Source organism: Gopherus evgoodei, chromosome 11, assembly GCF_007399415.2.
Source record: "Gopherus evgoodei ecotype Sinaloan lineage chromosome 11, rGopEvg1_v1.p, whole genome shotgun sequence".
Taxonomy (NCBI): domain Eukaryota; kingdom Metazoa; phylum Chordata; order Testudines; family Testudinidae; genus Gopherus; species Gopherus evgoodei.
In genome coordinates this window covers 21,326,948-21,347,919 of record NC_044332.1, presented here as the reverse complement: position 1 = coordinate 21,347,919, position 20,972 = coordinate 21,326,948, and the positions used below count along the sequence as shown (strand labels likewise).

General features: G+C 43.4%; 1 protein-coding gene and 1 long non-coding RNA gene across 9 annotated transcripts in view; one reads left to right on the top strand and one right to left on the bottom strand.

Moving 5' to 3' along the window:
• The window catches only part of STRADB (STE20 related adaptor beta), a 34,056-nt gene extending 29,592 nt beyond the window's left edge, over window positions 1–4,464 (top strand). For all 8 annotated transcript variants that reach the window (XM_030580214.1, XM_030580220.1, XM_030580212.1 and 5 more), the window contains 3 exons: window positions 2,279–2,508; window positions 3,409–3,451; window positions 3,964–4,464. In XM_030580214.1, coding sequence (XP_030436074.1) covers window positions 2,279–2,508; window positions 3,409–3,451; window positions 3,964–4,116 — 426 coding nt within the window. In that variant the 3' untranslated portion in view covers window positions 4,117–4,464. The remainder of the gene's footprint in view (window positions 1–2,278; window positions 2,509–3,408; window positions 3,452–3,963) is intronic.
• Window positions 4,465–6,744: 2,280 nt separating this feature from the next.
• Window positions 6,745–13,116, bottom strand: LOC115659695. The gene is made up of 3 exons (XR_004002631.1): window positions 13,106–13,116; window positions 12,103–12,108; window positions 6,745–7,341 (listed from the first exon to the last, which is right to left on the bottom strand). It is a non-coding gene; the product is annotated as an uncharacterized LOC115659695 (long non-coding RNA).
• Between the last annotated feature and the right edge of the window lie 7,856 nt (window positions 13,117–20,972).

The following is a 20,972-nucleotide window of genomic DNA, read 5'->3' as shown; positions in this document are numbered from 1 at the left end:
AATTTGCCAAACCATGGGAGGTCAATATTGTAGCGAGCGGGTCTCTTTCTTTTTATCTCGCTGAGGCAAATAAATGGAACAATGCTTGCAACACCACCTAGCCAAGGCTTACCGGCTCTCTTCATAACAAAGTGTTAGAGTTGTTACACAATTTTACTCTACGCTTTATCTACGTATTTCCTTGTGTCAATAAAAAACATAAAATAATACGAAAAAGAAAGATTATAATACAGGTAAATCTATAATTTACTCACCTAAAATTATGCCTGAATTCTGCTGCAAAAGTGATGTGACAAGAACTACTAACTCAGATTACATTCAAGTTACATCCAGGGTCTCTGCTGTAGGTATATCTGTGGTAGATGAAGTGGAGATAACAGGATTTGACTGTAGAGTGCTGTTCACACTGCTCTTCGCTATCTTTAACCAGTCTTCCAGCTTGTCTTGTCGTATGTATTTTGGTTTTTCTTTAATGAGTTTTTCTCATATCATGTAGAGCGACATGATTTCTTGCTCAGAAATGAAATGTCTTTGCTCCAGTCCTTCTGTTAAATTTGTTGCCAACTGAATCCATTTATCTATAGAATTTTTTTCTGCAACATCATCATCCTCTTCATCACCATCACTGGCTTCTTCGTTATCTTTGTTTTTTCCCTGCTGTACCATTTGCACAATTTATTCATCCGTCATTTGAGTAGCAATTGGTTCATCTTTGTCGACTTCCATCATCTAGTAAATTTTCCTCTCCAAAATCCCTGGCCAGCTCAAGCACTACAGGGTGGGATAAGGTCGTCCAGGGAATTAGCTTTTCCAGCCTCCGGAGCACCCTCTTCAGGATGGTGTCCCGCTTGCTGCTGGGCCTGAGTCCCTCCTGGACCCCAATGCCTTTTTCAGGCCAGGGTGCACAGATCTTGGTCTCCCCTCCCTGGGGAACCCTCACCCTCTATCCACCTCGTGTCAGACTATGGCTGCTGCCAGTCTTGATCTAGCCCCCGTTCACTGGGGCAGACTGCAGTGTAAATGCCACTCATCACCGGCAAGGGGGGTTTGAACCAGCTGCCTCTGCCTATCCCCGGGCTGCACCCCTGAAACCCCAGGACCTATTTGGCCTTAGACAAGGCCTGCAATCTGGGGGTTTTCCAGGCAGGAGCTCCCTGGTTCCCTTGCCCTGTTCCCCAGCACTGCTCTACTCCAGTATCTTTCATTTCCCAGGCAGCCAGGTCCTCCCCTCTCTACCACTAGAGAGGGACTCTCTGTGTGCTCCTGGCCCACTGCCCTCTTATACGGGCCAGCTGGGCCCTGACTGGGGTGTGGCCACATCTGTGGCTGGTTCCCCAATCAGCCAAGGCTTGCTGCTTTTCCTAGCAGCAGCCCTCTCCCAGGGCTGATTTCAAGCCCTTCAGGCCAGGAGCGGGTGACCACCCTGCTACAATTTGATTCTTTTGTTTCTTCAAATCATACACTGTAGATGACCCTATATTGTAAAACTCACACAAGGCACGTACCAATGTGCCCTTTTCCAATTTCTGCAGCAATTCCACTTTTTGCTGTATGGATATTGACACATGCTTACACTTAGCAGCATTAGCAACACTTCCACTACTTGCTGGTCTCTTAGAAGACATATTTAGGGGTCAATTAGAGCTAAATAACAGCACAGAACATTGAGAGCCAGGACTGGCATGACTTTGCTGAATCGCAGGAAACTTGGCCTCACCCATGATAAGCAGATGTCCAGCTAACTAAAATCATGCAAGACCCCAGATGTTGCCAGACCAGAGAGTGCAAGACTAGAGATGTTCAACCTGTATCCCTGGCCTCGTACAGGGGGTTACATGGTGAGTGATCTCTCCCACAGCTTCTGTGACCTGGCTCTCTCCTGTCCAAGCCTTCATTTTCTTGTCTGGTTTGGTTTTAAACACAACACGCTGCCCCTGGCTTCCTTGGTTCTGTCTTTTGGGTAAATTTCCACTACTCCTGTCTGCCCCCTCTCTTCAGAGAGTTAGGCTCAAACTGGTTTTCTTAAGGATGCAGCTGCTTTGCATCATAATCTTTGTTGGGTTTAAGTACTGTGGTTAACCTCAGGTATTTCTCACTGTCCTGTTTGCTATGAAGTTACTATAGAACCTGTCAGAAGTGGTAGATCCACATAGAAGAACTCAGTTTTTCATAATATCAATCAGACTTCATAAGTTGTACAAACATACTGCCAATTCATCACAGCCTTTAGAGGGTAATGCAGCCACTGGACTCTTATACTGTCTTTTTCTTCTACCAGATGCTGCTGCATAAGCTGAAAGGTCCCACTTATTGTCCCTGGGATATAAATACCTTCCCACGTGTGGAATCCAGAATGAAGAATTCCCAGTCAGGTGTGGATTCTGGAATTGGTGAAAGCATGACACACACAATGACTAGTGAGAGATTGCAAACTCCCTCCTCAAAAACATTTTCCCCTGCTTTTCACAACTTGGTAGAACTCTGTTTGCAACAGGACCCTGAGAAAAGGTAACTTACTTCTGAACACTAATATTCACTCTCACTTTAACATAAGATATAGCATAATCTAAGGTGAACTTGGAATCTACTAAGTCGTATACAACTGACAAATTCAGTGTTAAGATGAAGTGCGTCTGGGTTTCTTTTCACAATACTAAATTGTCAAAGTGCCAGGCCAACATTGTCTTGGTCTGAAGAATGATCTTGGACATGCTTTTAAAATCCTATTTCATCAGTGATTCTGAAGCTTTCTTGGATAATGGATTGCTTGTTTCTAAAAAACACATTTGAAAAACCAGTTTGGCAAGGAGACTTAGGAAGGGCTAGTTCCAGAAACTAGTTTAAACTGTTAAATTCTGCTAGATTTCAACAGGATGATATATCCCTCTAACACTTTATTGGCTACTATGGAGGCTGAGAATTGAATGTACTGGATCAATGAACTCACTGCCTCTAGTAATACCCTCACAGTAAAGTTGAGGCACAGAATGAACGAAGCTTGTGCTGCCTCTGTTCAGTGGACAAATAACCGTAGTGCTTCTCAAAGCCAGTCTGCCACTTGTTCAAGGAAAGCCCCAGCGGGCCAGGCCTGTTTGTTTACCTGCCGCACCACTCCGGGCCAATGGGGACTGGGTGAAGTGGCGCGGACCAAGGGATGTGCTGGCCACACTTCCTGCAGCCCCCATTGGCCTGGAGCAGCGAACTGCGTCCAGTGGGAGCTGCAATCAGCCGAACCTGCGGACGCGGCAGGTAAACAAACCAGCCCGGCCTGCCGGGGCTTTCCCCAAACAAACGGCGGACCAGCTTTGAGAAGCACTGGCCTAGAGTGCATGGTCAGTCTGGCATCTTCCACAAACACCAGCGCTTACTTTCAAAACATAATCTTGTGTTTTCCATTTTATGATCCAGGCCATCAGCAAGCAGTTTGCTGTCACACACTTTCTTCAAACAGGTGAGTGTACTAAATTCTTACTGTTGAGATAAGTTAACTGCAGACTAAGTAAATGGCAAAATATTAAAAAGTTGGGTAAAGTAAAAGCAGTTGTAAAGTAAAATCACCCTCTAAACAGACAGGATGCTGCAGACAGCTCTTTTACAAAATGTTGTATCATCTAGAATCTTGTGCAACGTATAACACAGCAATTGTGTCCTCTGTTAAATGAAATCTGAAAGCTTATTTAAAGGATTAAAATTTATTGAAGTGAGCTTAACCATTGGGATATTTTGGTTGAAAAACCACATTTTAAGTCAAGCTAATCATTTAACTTGACTACAAATTTACAAACATTTATGGTCAATCTACTCTGGAGTGATGAAGCTAGCCTCAAACTCTGCCTTCTCCAGCACTATAGCACACAAGGCTGCTGCTATACCTCTTCATGCACTTTTAGTAAAAATGAACACCATTTTTCAGTGGACTTGTATGTACAGCACTATTTTATCCTGGTTGTTTTTTCCCCTCAGGTAAAAGAACAAACAAGGAGTTCCTTACTTTCACTATTGCCACCTCCCATCCAACACAATAGACCACAATTCTTGCCGCTGCCCTCAAGAGCAAGCAGGCCTGAGCTTGGGTGTTTGTGCCCAAATCAAAGAGACATAGAGTGGGACTTTTAAAACAATAACAAACCATCATACCTCCCCCCTGCTTCAAAGAAGGAAAATGTGATTTCTACTTGCTGCTTTTCTCGTATTAGTTTAAATACAAATACAAGAGCTATACTTGAACATCTGTGGTGTGTACATGATTTAAAGCTGGCACTGTAAAAATGCAGTAGGCCTCACTTTCCTAACCCCAGGGAAAAAGTTAATCTTAAGAATATTGATGCTTGTTATCCTTCTCTTCTCCCCACCCCTTTGGGCTTACATCCCTTGGCAGAAGGCTACTTCTGTAGCAGGGGTTGGCAGCCTTTCAGAAGTGGTGTGCCGAGTCTTCATTTATTCACTCTAATTTAAAGTTTTGCGTGCCAGTAATATATGTTAATGTTTTTTAGAAGGTCTCTCTCTGTCTATAATATATAACTAAACTATTGTCGTATGTAAAGTAAACAAGGTTTTCAAAATGTTTAAGAAGCTTCATTTAAAATTAAATTCAAATGTTGATCTTACACCACTGGCCTGCTCAGCCAGTTGCTGGTCTGGGGTTCTGTTCACCTAGGCTGGCAGCGGGCTGAGTGGGGCCTGCAGCTGGGACCCCGGCTGGCAAGGGTCCGGGAGCCAGAACCCCAGACAAGCAGTGGGCTGTGCAGAGCCAGCAGCCGGGACTCCAGACTGGCAGTGGGCTGAGCGGTTCATCCCGCTGCTGGTCTGGGGTCCCGGCCCTGCCCACATAGAGTGGGTACCTATCTTCTACCTGGTTCGAGCCCATTCTTCGCTTCTCTCTGCACAGAGCTGGGGTGAAGGAGCAGGCTGGGAGTTGGAGTGTAGGGTCTGACCAGGATCTAGAAGGAGGGAGTGGGCTCAGGGTTGGGGCGGAAGGTTTGGGTGTGGAATGCTTACCTGGGAGCTCCAATTTGGTGCAAAGGGTGCAGGTGGGAATGTGTGGAGGGGTGCAGGAGCTCCCATTTGGTGCTCAAGGTGGAGGTTGGGGATGTGGTGGGTGCAGGAGTCAGGGCAGAGGGCTGGGGGCATGTGAGGGGGGGTGCAGGAGTCAGGGCATGAGGTGTGGGGGGTCTGGGTTTGTGCAGGGGTGCTCGAGTCAGGGCTGGGGTCGTGGGGGAGTGCAGGGGTCAGGGCAAAGGGCTAAGTATGTGTGAGGGGGGTGGAGGGGTCAGCGCAGAGGGCTGGGTGTGTGCGTGGGGGGTAGGGTGGGAGTTGAAACTCCTGGGCTCCAGGAAGGGGCTGGTGTTTGACGCTCGAGGGAGGAGTGCTGGGAGTGAGGACTCTGGATTCCTAGGTTTCCAGCTGGGCTCTAGTTGTTTGAGGGGGCGGAGGGCAGAGAGAGACTAGGGCTCCAGTCTCCTGGGTTCTGCCCTCAGTGCTGGAGGGGAGCGGGGTCCAGTGACCTGGGCTGGGGAAAGAAGCACGATCCAGCTGTTCCCAGGGTCCAGCAGGCGGTGAGCTGCAGCCCCCGGGCTCGGGATCGGGCTATGGGACGCAGCCTGCCCCAGTACAGAGCCGAGCTCATCCCGGCACCAGGACTCCAACCCCAAGGCAGCCTGCCTGAGTACAGGGAGTGGGGCCGGCCGTGATTGGGGCAGGCGGGCATGCGGCACAGTTGGAACCCAGGACCCTTCCCCACTTACAGGCCTCATGGGCACTGCAACTCCTGTGGGGCCAGGTCCCTCTTCCTGCCCCTGCTGGCGGGGCTGCTTCTGGGGCTGCTCAGACTCCACGGACACCAGGTAGCAGTATGGACACGCTAACCTGGAAACACAACCTCCTGCCAGAACTGACGGAGGTTGGAAAAGCATGTGCAAATGCTGGCGGGAGGGGCGGAGAAGAGCGGGCTGGGCTGGGCAGGATTTTTAATGGCATGCTGCTGCCTGCCGGGATCCCAGCCGCCGGCCCCTCTCAGCCCGCTGCTGGCCTGGGGCTGAGAGGGGACTCCAGCAGGCAGCAGCGTGGCATTAAAAAAAAATCGACTCACATGCCGTCTTTGGCACGCATGCCATAGGTTGCCGACCCCTCTTCTATAGCCTTATCTGGTATTGTACTTATTCATAGAACTTCTACTTGAAGAATACTGCAATCAAATGCCATCCTGAATTTCCAAGTACTGTGTCACTACGTTCAGGTTTATATGGAGCCTCTCTGTGGCCTTCAACTGGACTGTTAAGCCCAGTATCGTGGTAGCAGCTCTTTTGCTGCATTGCCCTCAAAGGCATTTTTGGTAACCTTCTTTTAGAGGGTGCACTTTTGGCCTTTGTAAATGACTTCATTAAATATTTTTCTATGTGTGCAAATGCCAGCGTTCATACCTCTCCACACCTGAACTGCTTTTTGTTCCACTGACACTATAGATATCTTACATTTTAAGACTTTATCCTCTAGGTTTTATATAACCAGCCAGAGTCATTTGGGCAGCTTAATACTGTTGTCTAGAGAAGTCAATATATTTTGCAACTAACATTCACTCTTCCAGAGTAGCAATAGCCTTAATAGCATCTGCCTAAATACAGAATTGTACTTTGGATTTCTCACTCTCTGCTTTATTGCATCACACTTCCAATTACCAAAGGAGTTATCATAATACAAGGTAAAACTCAAAGAACTGCTAACTCAACATGGTTGCTGCTTCTGAAATGTCCCTTTAGTGTATGTTAATAACTAAAGAATATATATAACAAGGTAAGTTACTTATAATATAGTAGTACTAAGGGCTTATAAATCCTTTCATCCAAACTGTGCAAATTTTCTTTAAAGAACTTGCCATTCTACCACATTGCAGGAGCACAAGCTCATGCGTGCCGGGGCCATTTTTGTGTACTACTATTATTGCTGGCTATGGCCTAGTAACCCTGAGCCTTTTTCAGATTTGGGCCTTCCAGTTTAACACACAGGTCAGATTCAGTCTTGGCAGAAGAGAAGATACAAAATCCATTTGCCAGAGTCTGAAGAAGATCTCAGTGTTTTGGATTATTTTAAGATATGGTTGGGTGGGAGAGACAATTTTTGAAATCTACATCATCATTACTATGCACATTCAAAATAGACCACTGTATGCAGAACAGAAATATGCAAGACCATTTAAAAAAACCCCCCACAAACTTACCTTTAAGTCATGGTTTAGCCAAGTTTTTAATCCCAGAAATACAAGACTACTAAACCTGCTTCCTGACTAAAATTAAAAAGTGTATAATTTTAACTTATGATCTTAGCCATCAAGTGAACATGTTGAAGCTTATCCTGCTATTAGTCAAAAATCTCTCTTTCTGGTTTTGAGGGCTTTAGTTTTAATTGAGGTATATCATATACACAGATCATTTGTAAATACTAGCACAATACTTGTAAAATATAAGTCAAACCTAACTAAATTGTAACATTTCAAAATAGGTGCACAAATTTATGTATTAAAAACATCTGTTCTTCAATTACATACCTTTTAATGAAGTAACTGACTGATAGTATTCTTTTAGAAAACAAGGAACAACTGAAATTACTGTAGCTATTTAAATATTTGACAAACTATACTATGCTAACCTGTGTAAGTCTTCCATTAGAGAAATAGTACCATGCATCATTAATTGGATGTATAAAAATAACTGGAATCAAATACTGTCCATAATTATAGGCCTAAACTGAGTTATGCATCCTAATTGCTACAGAGGTGTTACTTGCTATTTCAGTTTCTGTATGTGGAAGATGAGTAATTTAAATATCTAAGAAAGTTACTGAATAAAATAACTTTATAACCTTTAAAATGAAAAATCTTTATTCAAAAAATTGTTAAAATTTAGTACCAATAATTTATTTACTTCGTATTTCTAAAACCAAAGCCATGAACAAACATGAGTCTGTCCACCTAATTATTCTTATAAAGTATTAGAAGTACTATTTCATCACAACACAGTGGCCTGTGGGGAGGGAGAACTGAATGCATTTTGGTTATCTCAATTTTGGTATCTAAATGATAATGTTAAATGGGACATATCACTTAAATACATTGTGACAAAGTTCCTCCTCTACCTTGGTGGGTCCTGCACTTATTGGCAGATTTGCTCACCTCAGTGATCTTCCCCACAGTCTGGGTCAACTCCTCCTGTGTCTGATCAGGAGTTGGGAGATTTGGGGGGAACCTGGGCCTGCCTTCTACTCTGGGTTCCAGCCCAGGGCCCTGTGGATTGCAGCTGTCTATAGTACCTCCTGAAACAGCTGCATGTCAGCTAAACCTCCCTGGGCTACTTCCCTATGGCCTCCTCCAAACACCTTCTCTATCCTCACCACAGGATCTTCCTCCTGGTATCTGATAACGCTTGTACTTCTTAGTCCTCCAGCAGCTCTCGCTCTCAGCTCCTTGTGCCTCTTGCTCCCAGCTCCTCACACATTTCCTCACCTCTGGCTCCCCCCTCCCTGACTGGAGTGAACTCCTTTTTAAACCCAGGTGCCCTGATTAGCCTGCCTTGATTGGCTGCAGGTGTTCTAATCAGCTTGTCTGCCTGATTTGGTTCTAGCAGGTTCCTGATTACTCTAGTGCAGCCCCTGCTTTGGTCACTCAGGGAACAGAAAACTACTCATCCCGTGACCAGTATATTTGCCCTCTACCAGACTCCTGTACCCTACTGGCCTGGGTCTGTCACAACATTGACAGACTATTCTGGTAAAGTACTATAATAGCAAAAGTGCATAATCATATCATTTTCCATGTTCCAACTACCAGACTTTGGCAACAGAGATCAAGGAAGTAAAACTTTGGTATATTCTGGCATTCTGAGCCCACTCCTGTTGTTCTTATTGAACAAGCCTTCCTATACAATTGGTGTTTAAAGAAATCCTAGATACATCTTGACTATATATTTGAAATTACTGTCTGCTGAATTGTATCCTTTCCTTATTCCAAACTGTCGTGAATGCTTAAAAGCAGAATAAAGCTTACTCAATACTTGCCTGCAGACCATTTGTTTGTTTAGTTTGCCTACATCAATTATTTAGACAGTAAATGAAGGGACTAGAGGCAAACAAGTGAAAGTTCCAGACATTTGATGAGTTCTTTTAATTCCACATTTTTGGGCCTAAATTTTCAAGATTGTTTAGTGATTTTGGATGTCTAACTGGAGACATCTCAAGGACCCTTTTGGGCAGATAGAAGTTCTATATGCTCACAAAGTCCTTACAAGTGTTTGTAATATTGGACACAAGGGCTTCCTGGATAAATACATTAACTAGATTAAGGTGATTCAGTACTAGTACACTCTGCAGGAAGAAACAGTTTGTACTCCCACTTAATTTACACAGAGGAACAAGGCAAAGCTGCTATTGCAACCCCTTTTTGTGTAGCAATCAACACTCAAACAGAAAATGTCAGGAACTAAAGTATCAAGGTATCACAGTAGGAACCGTCTCAGACAAATATATTATAGAAAAACAGAGGTTTTTATGCACAAAGCTGTTAAACAATTATTACAGAGGACAGATCACAGGAATGAGTAACAATTTACAACAAAAAATAATTTGGATTATTAAAATTACTCTGAGGTCACAAGGTTGTAGCCAATTAAATTGAGAGCACTACCATTGATAAGCACTTTTACCCAGAAGGAAGACTACTTCCAATGAGTAATTAAATAAAAACAACACAACACTCTTAATGGTTGGGAGAAAGCATTCAGAAGCCTTTGAATGGCTTCTGCCACTGTTCTTGCGTATTATCATTCTCCACTCCAAAATACACAGCTATACAAACTATAAAAATTCTCATTATAACAACACCCCCAAAAGATGGCATACTCTTCCATCTGATGCTACTGGAGAGGGGTGGAAACAAAAAATCTATCTAGTACTAAGGCTGCTCTTCCTCTTCTAATGGCTTTTAAGTTATCGAATGGCCTTTTTGAAGATCTCAGTTAAGGTGACTTCATATTCCTCTGGACTATCAAAAATCCTTGAACAATTACAAATCCAACAGTAAAATAAATCAAATAAGGTTTATACCTCCTCATACACACTTTGTGAATGACTACTAAACAGCACTACTACAATACAATACATTAGATTGGCTACCTAATCTTCAAAAAAACAGCTGAAGTCTCGCTCTGTTAACTGTCTGGATGACAGATGCCCAACTACTTCTCCTGATCCTTTGTGAATAAGAATGACAACAAATGCAAATTCAAACAAAACACACACACTACACCAGGGGTAGGCAACCTATCGCACGGGTGCCGAAGGCGGCACGAGCTGGTTTTCAGTGGCACTTGGATTGCCCAGGTCCTGGCCACCAGTCCGGGGGCTCTGCATTTTAATTTTATTTTAAATGAAGCTTCTTAAACATTTTTAAAATCTTATTTACTTTACATACAAGCATAGTTTAGTTCTATATTACAGACTTCTAGAAAGAGACCTTCTAAAAATGTTAAAATGTATTACTGGCACGCGAAACCTTAAATTAGAGTGAATAAATGAAGACACGGCACAGCACTTCTGAAAGGTTGCTGACCCCTGCACTGCACCTATCTATAGTGAGACAGCTCTCGGATACACAATAACAGCTGCACTGTGAAACTAAGTTATTTGAAGTGACAGATTTCAGCTCAGGATTTAGAAAAGGATGCATAAATGGATAAATATAGTTGCAACACAGAACATCCTGTTTGTGTAACCACCACTCATATGTTTCACTCAGCTGACACCATAATTCAATCTATCCAGAATATTGGGGTGAGAGAGGAAAGGTTGCTCATCAGTAGATATACAGGGAACCTCCCACGTCCATTCCCAAATTACAAGAGTTGATCCTACTATACATATTGCCTGCCACAAAATAAAAATGTGATTCCTATGTGAGGTCACATAACCTTGAAATCCAAAATGTTTTCAAGTGAGTTACTCAAGTATTGAAGTCTTACGGATAGGGTGCTACAGGGTTTTCACGTGTCTCCAATAATTTTCCAAGTTTTGATCCAATTTACCAATAAACCAACTGAATTAATGATGGCTTGACCACATTCAAGAGCTAAATGCTCAGAAAGCTAATATAGTTAAATGAACAGGTATTTAACAACATAATTCTGTTGTGCAACCTGTTCTTTTTAACAATTTGAAAGGTACAAATTTGGGTACCAAAATCATTACCTATGTTTGTTTGTTCATTCATAGATAGTTCTGATGCTAAAACATATGTTACCTATCCACATTTCACTGGAGGTTCTTGAATAAATGCCATATTGTTATATCCAGATTTTAGTTGTGACATTTTATTTTTAATGGGATGCTGGAGATCACTAGTAAAACTAAAGCATCTGGGAAAAAGTCCTGGCCCCACTGACTTCAGCAAAGCCAGGATTTCATACCCAAAGTTTTAGGTGGTTGGGCAAAAACAGAGTTGCTAATAATAAAGAAATAGGAGAAGGCAAAATCACTGAGGCAGGAGGAAAAGGTTGTCAAAGACCAGAGTGCAGCAAATCTCTAGGAAATAACTTTGACAAAGCTGTGAAAATACTCCCTGCCCCCACTCCCCTCTTGGTTATCACCACAGTAAAACATTCATTTGAAAATACAGACATAAATCTTTAAAAGATCTCAATATTTTTCTTTTCTATATGTACATATTTCTGAAATGTAATACAGACACTTGGTATTCTGTACACCTGACTGATACTAGGAATACAGAGGGGAACAGTGGAGCACCGAAAGGGATAAAACATCTCAAAGAACTCAAGTTACTGTACAGGTAAGTAACCTCTCCTCCTTTTATGAGTATATATCCCTATGGGTGCTCCACTGTAGGAGACTACTAAGCAGTAACTCAAATGGAGGTGGGTGTTGAGGAGGAAAATCCAGGACAGATTGGAGGACTGTGTCACCAAATGCATCAGCTCTGGAAGCAGGTACGATAGAGTACTGCTTGTCAAATGTATGGATGAAGGACCAAGTTGCAGTCTTGCAGATTTCTGCTATGGAACATCTTTCAGAAGGTCTAGAGATGTTGACCAAGCCCTTGTGGACTGTACTCTCACTCTGTGAGGAGGCTGTATTCCTCCAGGCTCATACGATGTTAAGATGCAACCTAAAACCCACTTCGATAATTTTTTCATGGAAGATTTCCTTCCTGCCCTTTCATCCTTTCAGCAAAGGATAGAAAGAATACGGGAGAGGTCCTAAAGGCCTTGGTTCTATGTAGAAATTGAGAGCGCTTCTGACCTGAGGCTTTGAATAGAACTCTGGTAGATGGATTTCCTGATTAATACAGTATTATGAAGAAATCTTAAGGAGGAAACAAGGCTAGGGACATAATGTGACTTTGTCTCTGTAGAACGTAGTGAATGGGCACACTGGGTTCTCCCACCCATCTAGTGAAGTGATAGTTATAAGGAATGAGGTGTTGAGAGAAAGGTGGCAGAGAGAACAGGTAGCCAATGGTTCAAAGAGAGGTTTCCTTAAGGAACTGAAAATTAAATTAAGGTCCCATGGGGGAGCAAGGAATCTGGTAGTCGTAAGATGGCTAAAACTCAGAAGTTCTCAGTAGGTGAGAGGAAGGCTTTAATAGCTGCTAAGTGCACTTTGCTGAGCTCATTGACAAACCCTGTGTCTTTAAGTCCAACAGGTAGGATTTTGGACATCAGAACTTCTGAGGCTGGAAAAGAGTGGCAAGAACATCAGGAATGACAATGTTTCCTCTTCTACAAGTCAGTTTTGCAAGTAGTAGGTTTCCTGATAGATAAGAGGACTGACTGGACATCATTCTGTGATGCTATACCCCATATTCTTCAGAGAAATATTATGATATAAATAAGGCATAACTAAGATACGGTTTATGCAAGATGGGTCATGTAAGATATCATTGGAAAGGTGAGGATAATCATATTCAGTGAAATCTATTTGTATACATGTATTACTTCTGTATCTGAAGTTAGGAATATTGACTATGTAACAATTACAACAGTGGTTACACTTGGGAAATGCTCACCAGACAGTATGCAATCAGCCTGGATAAGCCATTAGGAAAGACAATAGAATGGGTCTTTGCAGATGTTGATCTCATTTTCTTGGAGTTCCTTCCTGTGGACGTTACAAGTAAACCCTGTCTCATGGTTGCCTTAACACTGCAAGGTCATGTGATAATGTCATCTGGTACGGAGTACCACCTTGGACATTGCTAGTATTTTTCCACTGGAAACAAAAGATTCCCACATTATGTAAATCCTATTTAAGGTGGGGAAGTGAGTCAATCAAGGCTCTTCTCCATTGCCTCCATGCCCAAGAAGGAAGACTGCTGAAAACACCTGAAGAAACGAAGAAGCAAAGGAACTAAGCTGGGGAAAGGCAAGAGCTGAGTCCAGGCTGAGACAGGGGTCTAGCCTGTGAAGAGACATAACTGGAACTCTGAGCTGCAAAACCCCTGCAACTTGCCTAAAACAACATTTAGGGTGAGAAACTGCTATTTGTAACCTGTTTCTTTAGTGTATTGGGCTAGTTTGCATGTTTTGTTTTATTTGCTCAGTAATCTGCATTGTTCTGTTTCCTATCCCTTATAATCACTTAAATTTTACCTTTTGTAGTTAATAAACTTATTTTTTGTTTGTGCAATTCATAACTGGGGGACTGGGGCTGGGAGTGCAAAGAGCTGTGCATATGTCCCTCCAGACTGAGGAAGAGGGCGATTTTTATGAGTGTACACTATGTAGATCTCTATACAGTGCAATACAATATAATTTTGGGTTTACATTCCAGAGGGTTTGTGCACAGGAGAGCTGGGCATTCCCCTAGCTGGGCCCTACCACAGAGAGCTAAATCGCAAACTCTGTGTGATTCAAATAAAGGGCTGGAATGGTTCAGGGTGCCTAAGTTCTCTTACAGGAGATCCTTCTTGAAGGGAAGGCAGAAAGGCATTGCCACTGAAAGGTGAAGGAGGTTCACAAGCCACACCTAGTTCTGCCATGATGGTGCTCTGAGAATAAGCCTCACTCCTTCCTTTCTCAGTTTGATCAACATCTTGACAATCAGAGGTAGAGACAAGTAAGCATACTACAGGACATGAGGCCACGGTGTTATCAGGGCATCTTCCAATGAATTGTAGTCGCAATCACCTCCCTTGGAGCAGAAAAGAAGACATATTATATTGGTTGGGGTAGCAAAGAGATCTGTTCCTGGGAGACCCCATGATTGGCAGATGCTGTAGAAGACAGAATTGCAGAGCTCCAGTACTTAATCCTGATGGATATTCCTGCTCAGGAAGTCTGTAGTTGTATTTTGGAGGCCTGGTAGATAAACCACCAAGATTTCTATCTTATGGTAAACACACCATTTCCACAGGTTTAGTGATTCTATGCATAAGATCTGGGATCTTCCTTCGCTTTCTCAGTTTACATTGCTACCTGTTGTCCAGCATTACCTTGACAATATGGCCCTGTATGTCATGAAGGAAGTGTTGAAAAGCATATGGATTGCTCTCAGTTCTATGATGTTGTGCAGCATAATCGCTCGTGAGGACCACCTGCCCCGCACCCCAATCCAAAAGAGAGGCATCCGTCATGAGGATTTTTGAGGGCAGAGGATGTCAGAATGAAGTTCCCTTGCAGAATTTCAATGAGACCCTCCACCCCTTAAAGAGTCCAGCCCATAGCCACATCTGAAGACATCTGAGGTGTGGTCTTGTGTGAGATGTCACAAACATGGACACCAACATGGATTGTAGGAGTTGTAGGCAGGTCCTTGCAGATGAGGGGTGTGCTGTAGTGTCGAGATTAGACTGGACATAGTGGAGATTCTCTTCTTGGGCAGGTAGGTTCTGGTCATTAGGAAGCCTACGTTGACTCTGATCAAGTTTGTTCTCTTGAGTGGAGTCAGTGTAGGCTTCTTCAGACTGATACAAAGACCCAGTAACTGATAGTGCCTTGGAGGTTGCTGACTGATTGAACCCTGAGGAACCAGTTGTCTAAGTATGGGAATACTGTGATGCCTCACTGATGTAGGGATGCTACTGCTTTGTGAAGATCATGGAGAGCCTGAAGGAGAGGACTAAGTACTGGTATTGATCTCAGCCCATTATGAAATGTAAGGGGATGGAGAGCTACAGGAAGGTAGGCATCCTGGAGGTCAAGGCTGATGAACCAGTCTCCTGGATCTAGGGATGGAATTATGGCGGTTAGCATCACCACCCTTAAGTGCTGTGAAAAGACACAGACATCTAAGATCAAGGACTGGTCTCTATCCTCCACCCCTTTTAGAGACTAGGAAATAGCTGGAATAGACTGCCTTTCAAACTCAGTGGGAACCAGCTTGATCACCCCCAAAGGCAGAAGAGATTGGACCTCCTGCTTTAAGAGCTTGTCGTGAGAGAGATTTCTGCAGAGGAACAAGAAGGGAGCGATAGAATGTTAAGTGGATGAAATAGCCCATGTTGACCACCTCTAGCATCCATTTGTTAGAGATGACGTGCTTCCAGGCAGGCAGGCAGTGAGATAGTCCATTTCAAAAAGTGGGGTAGATAGTAGAGCTGTACAGCAGATGATACAGGAAAAAAAGGTTGCTCAGTGCTCTTGACCAAGATGTCAAAAATCTTACAAGAAGATGCATAATGAGTCATTGTAAATGGGACAGTTCATCCAAAACAGACGCTGGAAAGTGAAAGAAGTCTAGGATAGTCTGTGGTCATAGCCTGAGTCTGTGCCAGAACCAGGAATGTGGATTGGTGCCAAAGAGTTGACGCGTAGTACTGGAGAGGCCCAGGGGGCAGCTTCTCTGACCTTGGAGCTGTAGAAAGGTGACTGTATCAGAGTATAGAGAGAAGCTGAGTGTCATATGTGCTGAGAGATGGCATATGGTACTGAAGAAGGAGCCACCCTGTGAGTAGAAGACTTCTCTGCACACAACTTATGTGGTATTGGTGCCTGGGTACCAATTTCAGTCAGACCCTCTGCAGTACCCCTTAAGGGATGCAAGGTCTACCAGCAACGAGATTTGTGGGGTGACTTACCCTTCTTTGTTTCCCTAGTAGGGGAGAGAAGTTTCTTTTTCTTAGAAGTGTTAGCCCCCAAAGCTGCAGCCAGGGCTCCAGCTGTCACCAGGGCAGCTTGAAACGTTGAGGTCAATGTATGGGGGAGTGTGGTGTAGGATTGGGAGAGAGGAAGCAGACCCTGCTGGATCTAGGGAGCATTCCATTAAGAGGAACTTCAACTTAGCTTCTCTCTGTCTTTTCTAGAGCTGCCTTTCAACCCTGAGCAGACCTTGTCTTCTAGACATCTGAGACAGTTAGAATGCCTCTCACTACAGGGAGAAGGCTTTTGGCAGATCTGGCAGGGTTTAAACTCCAGGGTCTTCAGTATAATCCAGCATTGCTGAAGTATTAAACCAAAAGTCCTGAAGGGGGATCCCCTTCGAAAGCCTAACTATGCTGATATTAAATATAAATAAATAAATACTATGGGGAAGAAAAATTCATAGCAAGTGAGAAAAGGCAGGAAGCTGTAGGACAGCAGACACCAAGTGCTCCATATTAAACCACAGATGGTTGAGAAGGAACTGAGTGGTGGTAGGTCCATGCTCCTTATATGCCCTCATATGTGCAGGCCTATGGACACTGCTTTACAGTCTTCAGTCAAGAGTGCACAGGCACATCTTACGGTGGAGCACGCATAGGGGCAGATATTTGAAGAAGCAGCACCTTTAATACTGGTTAATAACAGAATATACACAATCAAATAATATGCAGCAAGAACATTTATTTATCATTACAATGGGAAAAAAGTTAGAAGATGATGATGAAACATCACCTTCCCCATGACATTCGTCTTAGCCATATCAGTGGTCTGTGGTTGAGTTCATTAGCCATCCTTTTGGGCTCTCAAGTTCTGATGTAATATTCTTTGGACAATCTTACAAACAACTTCCCACTTGTCAGAAGTCATTTCCACCTGCTGCTCTTGACTGTCTAGAATATCAAATTTTGAACTGGTAGCATTTCCTGGATCATCAGTCACAGAAGGATCAAGTAAAGTTGTGTAAGAACTTGCAGGCTGTACACTGCAGGTCTCTTTAGTTTGACTACAAATACTTGGAGCAGTGTGTTGTCTTGCAGAATGTAGTGGCTGGTACATGCTGACTTCTGGAACCTCTCCTAAATCACACAGAGCCCTTTCTACTGCTTTTTCAAGATGCCTAAACATTTCCATGTCTAATTCTTTTTTATCTGCATAATTCTGAATATTAAGATAAAAACAGATCTCATTAACAAATTGATTCAAGCCTTTAAAACTTAAATAGTATAGACATCAACCAACATTAAAGGAGTATAATTTAATAAAAATGATCTCATATTTCCAATAAAAAACACAAATAAAAGCATTCTGAACCATCAACACAGTAACTGGATCATCACTTATCCATAAACCATGTCTCTCTTTGTCTGTCCTCTTTCTAGAGTATTTTATCCTCAAAGCTCATCCAATTATTATTATTATTCATAATAATCATTTGTATTGCAGTAGCACCTCAATCAGTATTTGGGTTACAATGTGCATTTTATGACTTTTCTGTGAAGAACTTAGAATAATGATGGCCACTGTGTGTGTATATTTATAGATATGGACGGGGTGATGGAGGGTAGAGCAGGAGTGCACTTTTTTATTCATGGATCTCAAACTGCTGTGCCAATTACCTTAGTAATCCCTTCACCCGCCACCTCAGTGTAGCCACCTCTGTGGTGAAAAAAAAACACCTGTTTAAAAGAGCTCAGCAACACTTACACAGTAGTTTAAAACAGGATGTGTTGTCTATCATAACCCATTAAAACTACAGGGAAATCTAGGAGTGTGGGATGCAGTTATACAAACTAGAATTTGGCCAGAATGAGTAACACTCCATCTCTCATAAAAAAGTGACACTGGCTCTTTATAATGATGAGAAATAAAAGTGAACCACACTAGAAATGTAAAATTATTTTTCTGGGCAATATTGCAAAACACCCTGAGAAACAGATAAATAAGCTCAGCTTCAAAATCCAAACTGAGATAAAACTAACACAAAAAGTGTAAATCGAGCTCTCAAAATATGTGTGATATGAAATGGCCCCAAAATCCACAGGATGTTTCTTCTTCAAGTAGTGTCACTATGGGTGCTCCACTGTAGGTGCGTCTGCCCCCCCCCAAAAAAAGGAGAAAAAGAAAAGGACTTTGTTCTTTTGTCAACCCCCTGGGCAGGGGGAGCCCCCTGGACAGGTATCCCCAGCTCCCTGGACTTCAAGAAGTGCCTCAGTTGCAAGGAATTTATACCAGTGACTGGTGGACACTCTCAGTGTTTTTGCTACCTGGGAGAGAAACACATTCCACAGAAAAAACGGTTATTCACTGTGACGGTGCACCCTCTAAGGCTTTATGGAAATATGCTTATGAATGTATATATGACATAACTGGAATACGTTTTATGCTACATATGCCATGTAACATCTCTCTGTAAAGGTTATGATCTACTGAATCTATTCATCCTATCTGGATGCATGTATCATTTTGTTATTCGAAGTTATGAATGCTGCTTGTGTGCTTGCTTGACTTTTAAGTACCCTTTGTGAAGCATTTGGTCAACTTCTTGAGAAAGGAATGTGTAACGAACAATGGATCTTGGAAGGCTCCAATCCACAGAAGAAGTCTTTCTGGAGACATTTAAGATAGCATGTGGCCAATGGCTGCCTGTAAAATCTGAGTCATGCATGGACATGTTACTTGCCCATATGACTCCAAAACTCCATCTTGGAGCTGGACTTTGCATAGGAGAGAGGAGGGGGTCTCCACCCACAAGAGAAAGTCTATTTAAACCCCTGGAAGACCCATCCATTTTGTCTACAGCTGGCTCAAGAGCTAGCCTCTCCACCCCAAAGGATTCTGGAAAGAAACTGGAACAAAGGACAGTAACCACAGGGGGATGTGAGTGATTGCTGGACCCAGACTAAAAGGAGAATAGTCTGTAAAAGGAAACTTACTGGAACACCTCTGAGGGTGAGGTTTTATCTGTATTCAGTTTTCTTACTGTATTAGGCATAGACTTGCATGTTTTATTTTATTTTTCTTAGTAATTCACTTTGTTCTGTCTGCTATTACTTGGAACCACTTAAATCCTACTTTCTGTATTTAATAAAATCACTTTTTACTTATTAACCCAGAGTATGTATTAATACCTGGGGGGCGCAAATAGCTGTGCATCTCTCTCTCTCACTGTTACAGAGGGCAAACAATTTATGAGTTTACCCCGTATAAGCTTTATACAGGGTAAAATGGATTTATTTGGTGTTTGGACTCCATTGGGAGTTGAGCATCTGAGTGTTAGAGACAGGAACACTTCTTAAGCTGCTTTCAATTAAGCCTACAGATGTTAGGGGATGTGATTCAGACCTGGGTCTGGGTTTGCAGTAGGCTAGCAGGTCTGGCTCAAACCAGGCAGGGCACTGATGACCCAAGCTGCCAGGGCAGGAAAGCATGAGCAGTAGTAGTCTTGGCACATTAGTTGGCAGCCCCAAGGGAGTTTCTGTGATCCAACCAGTCACACTCACCTTCTTGTAACTGTTCTTCCAATCAGGTGTGTGTGCGTGTGCGTGGCAGCTGGAAACTTCTTTCCCTAGCAGCATCTGTCAGGTTGGCCTGGGTGCCTCCTGGAGTTGCACCTTCATGGCACTCAATATAGAGCCCTGCCGACCTGTCACCCCCTCAGTTCCTTCTTGCTGGCTACTCTGACAGGGTAGGTGGATGGGTATTGGAATGGACATGAACAACACATCTCAAAGAACAACAGTTATGAGAAGGTGAGTAACTGTTTTTTCTTCTTCTTCGAGTGCTTGTTTATGTTCATTCCCATCAGGTGACTCACAAGCCCAAGTTCAGGAGGAGGGTCAGAATCATCTACTGATAGGAGCACTGCTCATCCAAAGGCTGCATCATCTCTGGCCTGCTGGGTGATAGCGTAGTGCGTGATGAATGTGTGGATGGAGGACCACTTTGTTGCTCTGCAGATTTCTTGGGTGGGAACCTGTGCCAGGAAGGCCGTTGAAGAGGCATGAGCTCTGGTGGAGTTCACAGTGATTGGGGGAGCAGGCACACCTGCCAGGTTGTAGCACTCACAGATACACGATGTGATCCATGACGAGATACATTGAGAAGAGACAGGAAGACCTTTCGTTCTGTCCACCACTTCCACGCATAACTGGATGGACTTTCAGAATTACTTTGTTCTCTCAATGTAGAAGGCCAGGGCCAGCCTTAAGGAATATGGCACCCTGGACAAACTTGTATTTTAGTGCACCCTCCCTAATCAATCCTGTCCCCCACGGGCTCTTGGGGCTTCCCTCATCTCATCACTTCTGGGCCCTGTTGAAAGAGATACCAGAGCTCAACCGTGGCTCAAATTAAGGGTGGCCTGATACTGGCGAGTGCTGGCTGAGCACCCAGCTCTGAAGGTAATGCCACTGCCAGCAGCAGTGCAGAAGTAAGGGTGGCATGGCATATGGTCTATTGCCACCTTCTGCGCTTCTGCTGTGACTTGTGGTGCCTGATGCTTGCACGTGGCTCAAAGTGGGCTTCACACTGTCACACGAGTTGCATCTTGCCAGAGCCCATGACCTTCCTGGCTCACCTGGGGCACCATTTCAGATGGGGCGGAGGGGTAGAGGAAACTTTAACCATGATTCCAGGGACTACTTAGGCACCTGAAAACTCTAGGATTTTTGCAGATAACTTAGGAATTAGCTGACAGGAGCACTGTATCTAATTGTTATATAAAGAAAGAAAAATATACAAACGCCAATTAAAGCCACGTTTAAAGTTTATATGTAAATTTAGAACAATCAGGAGATAATACAGCAAGACATTCCCAATCCCAAGCCTTGAGGAATA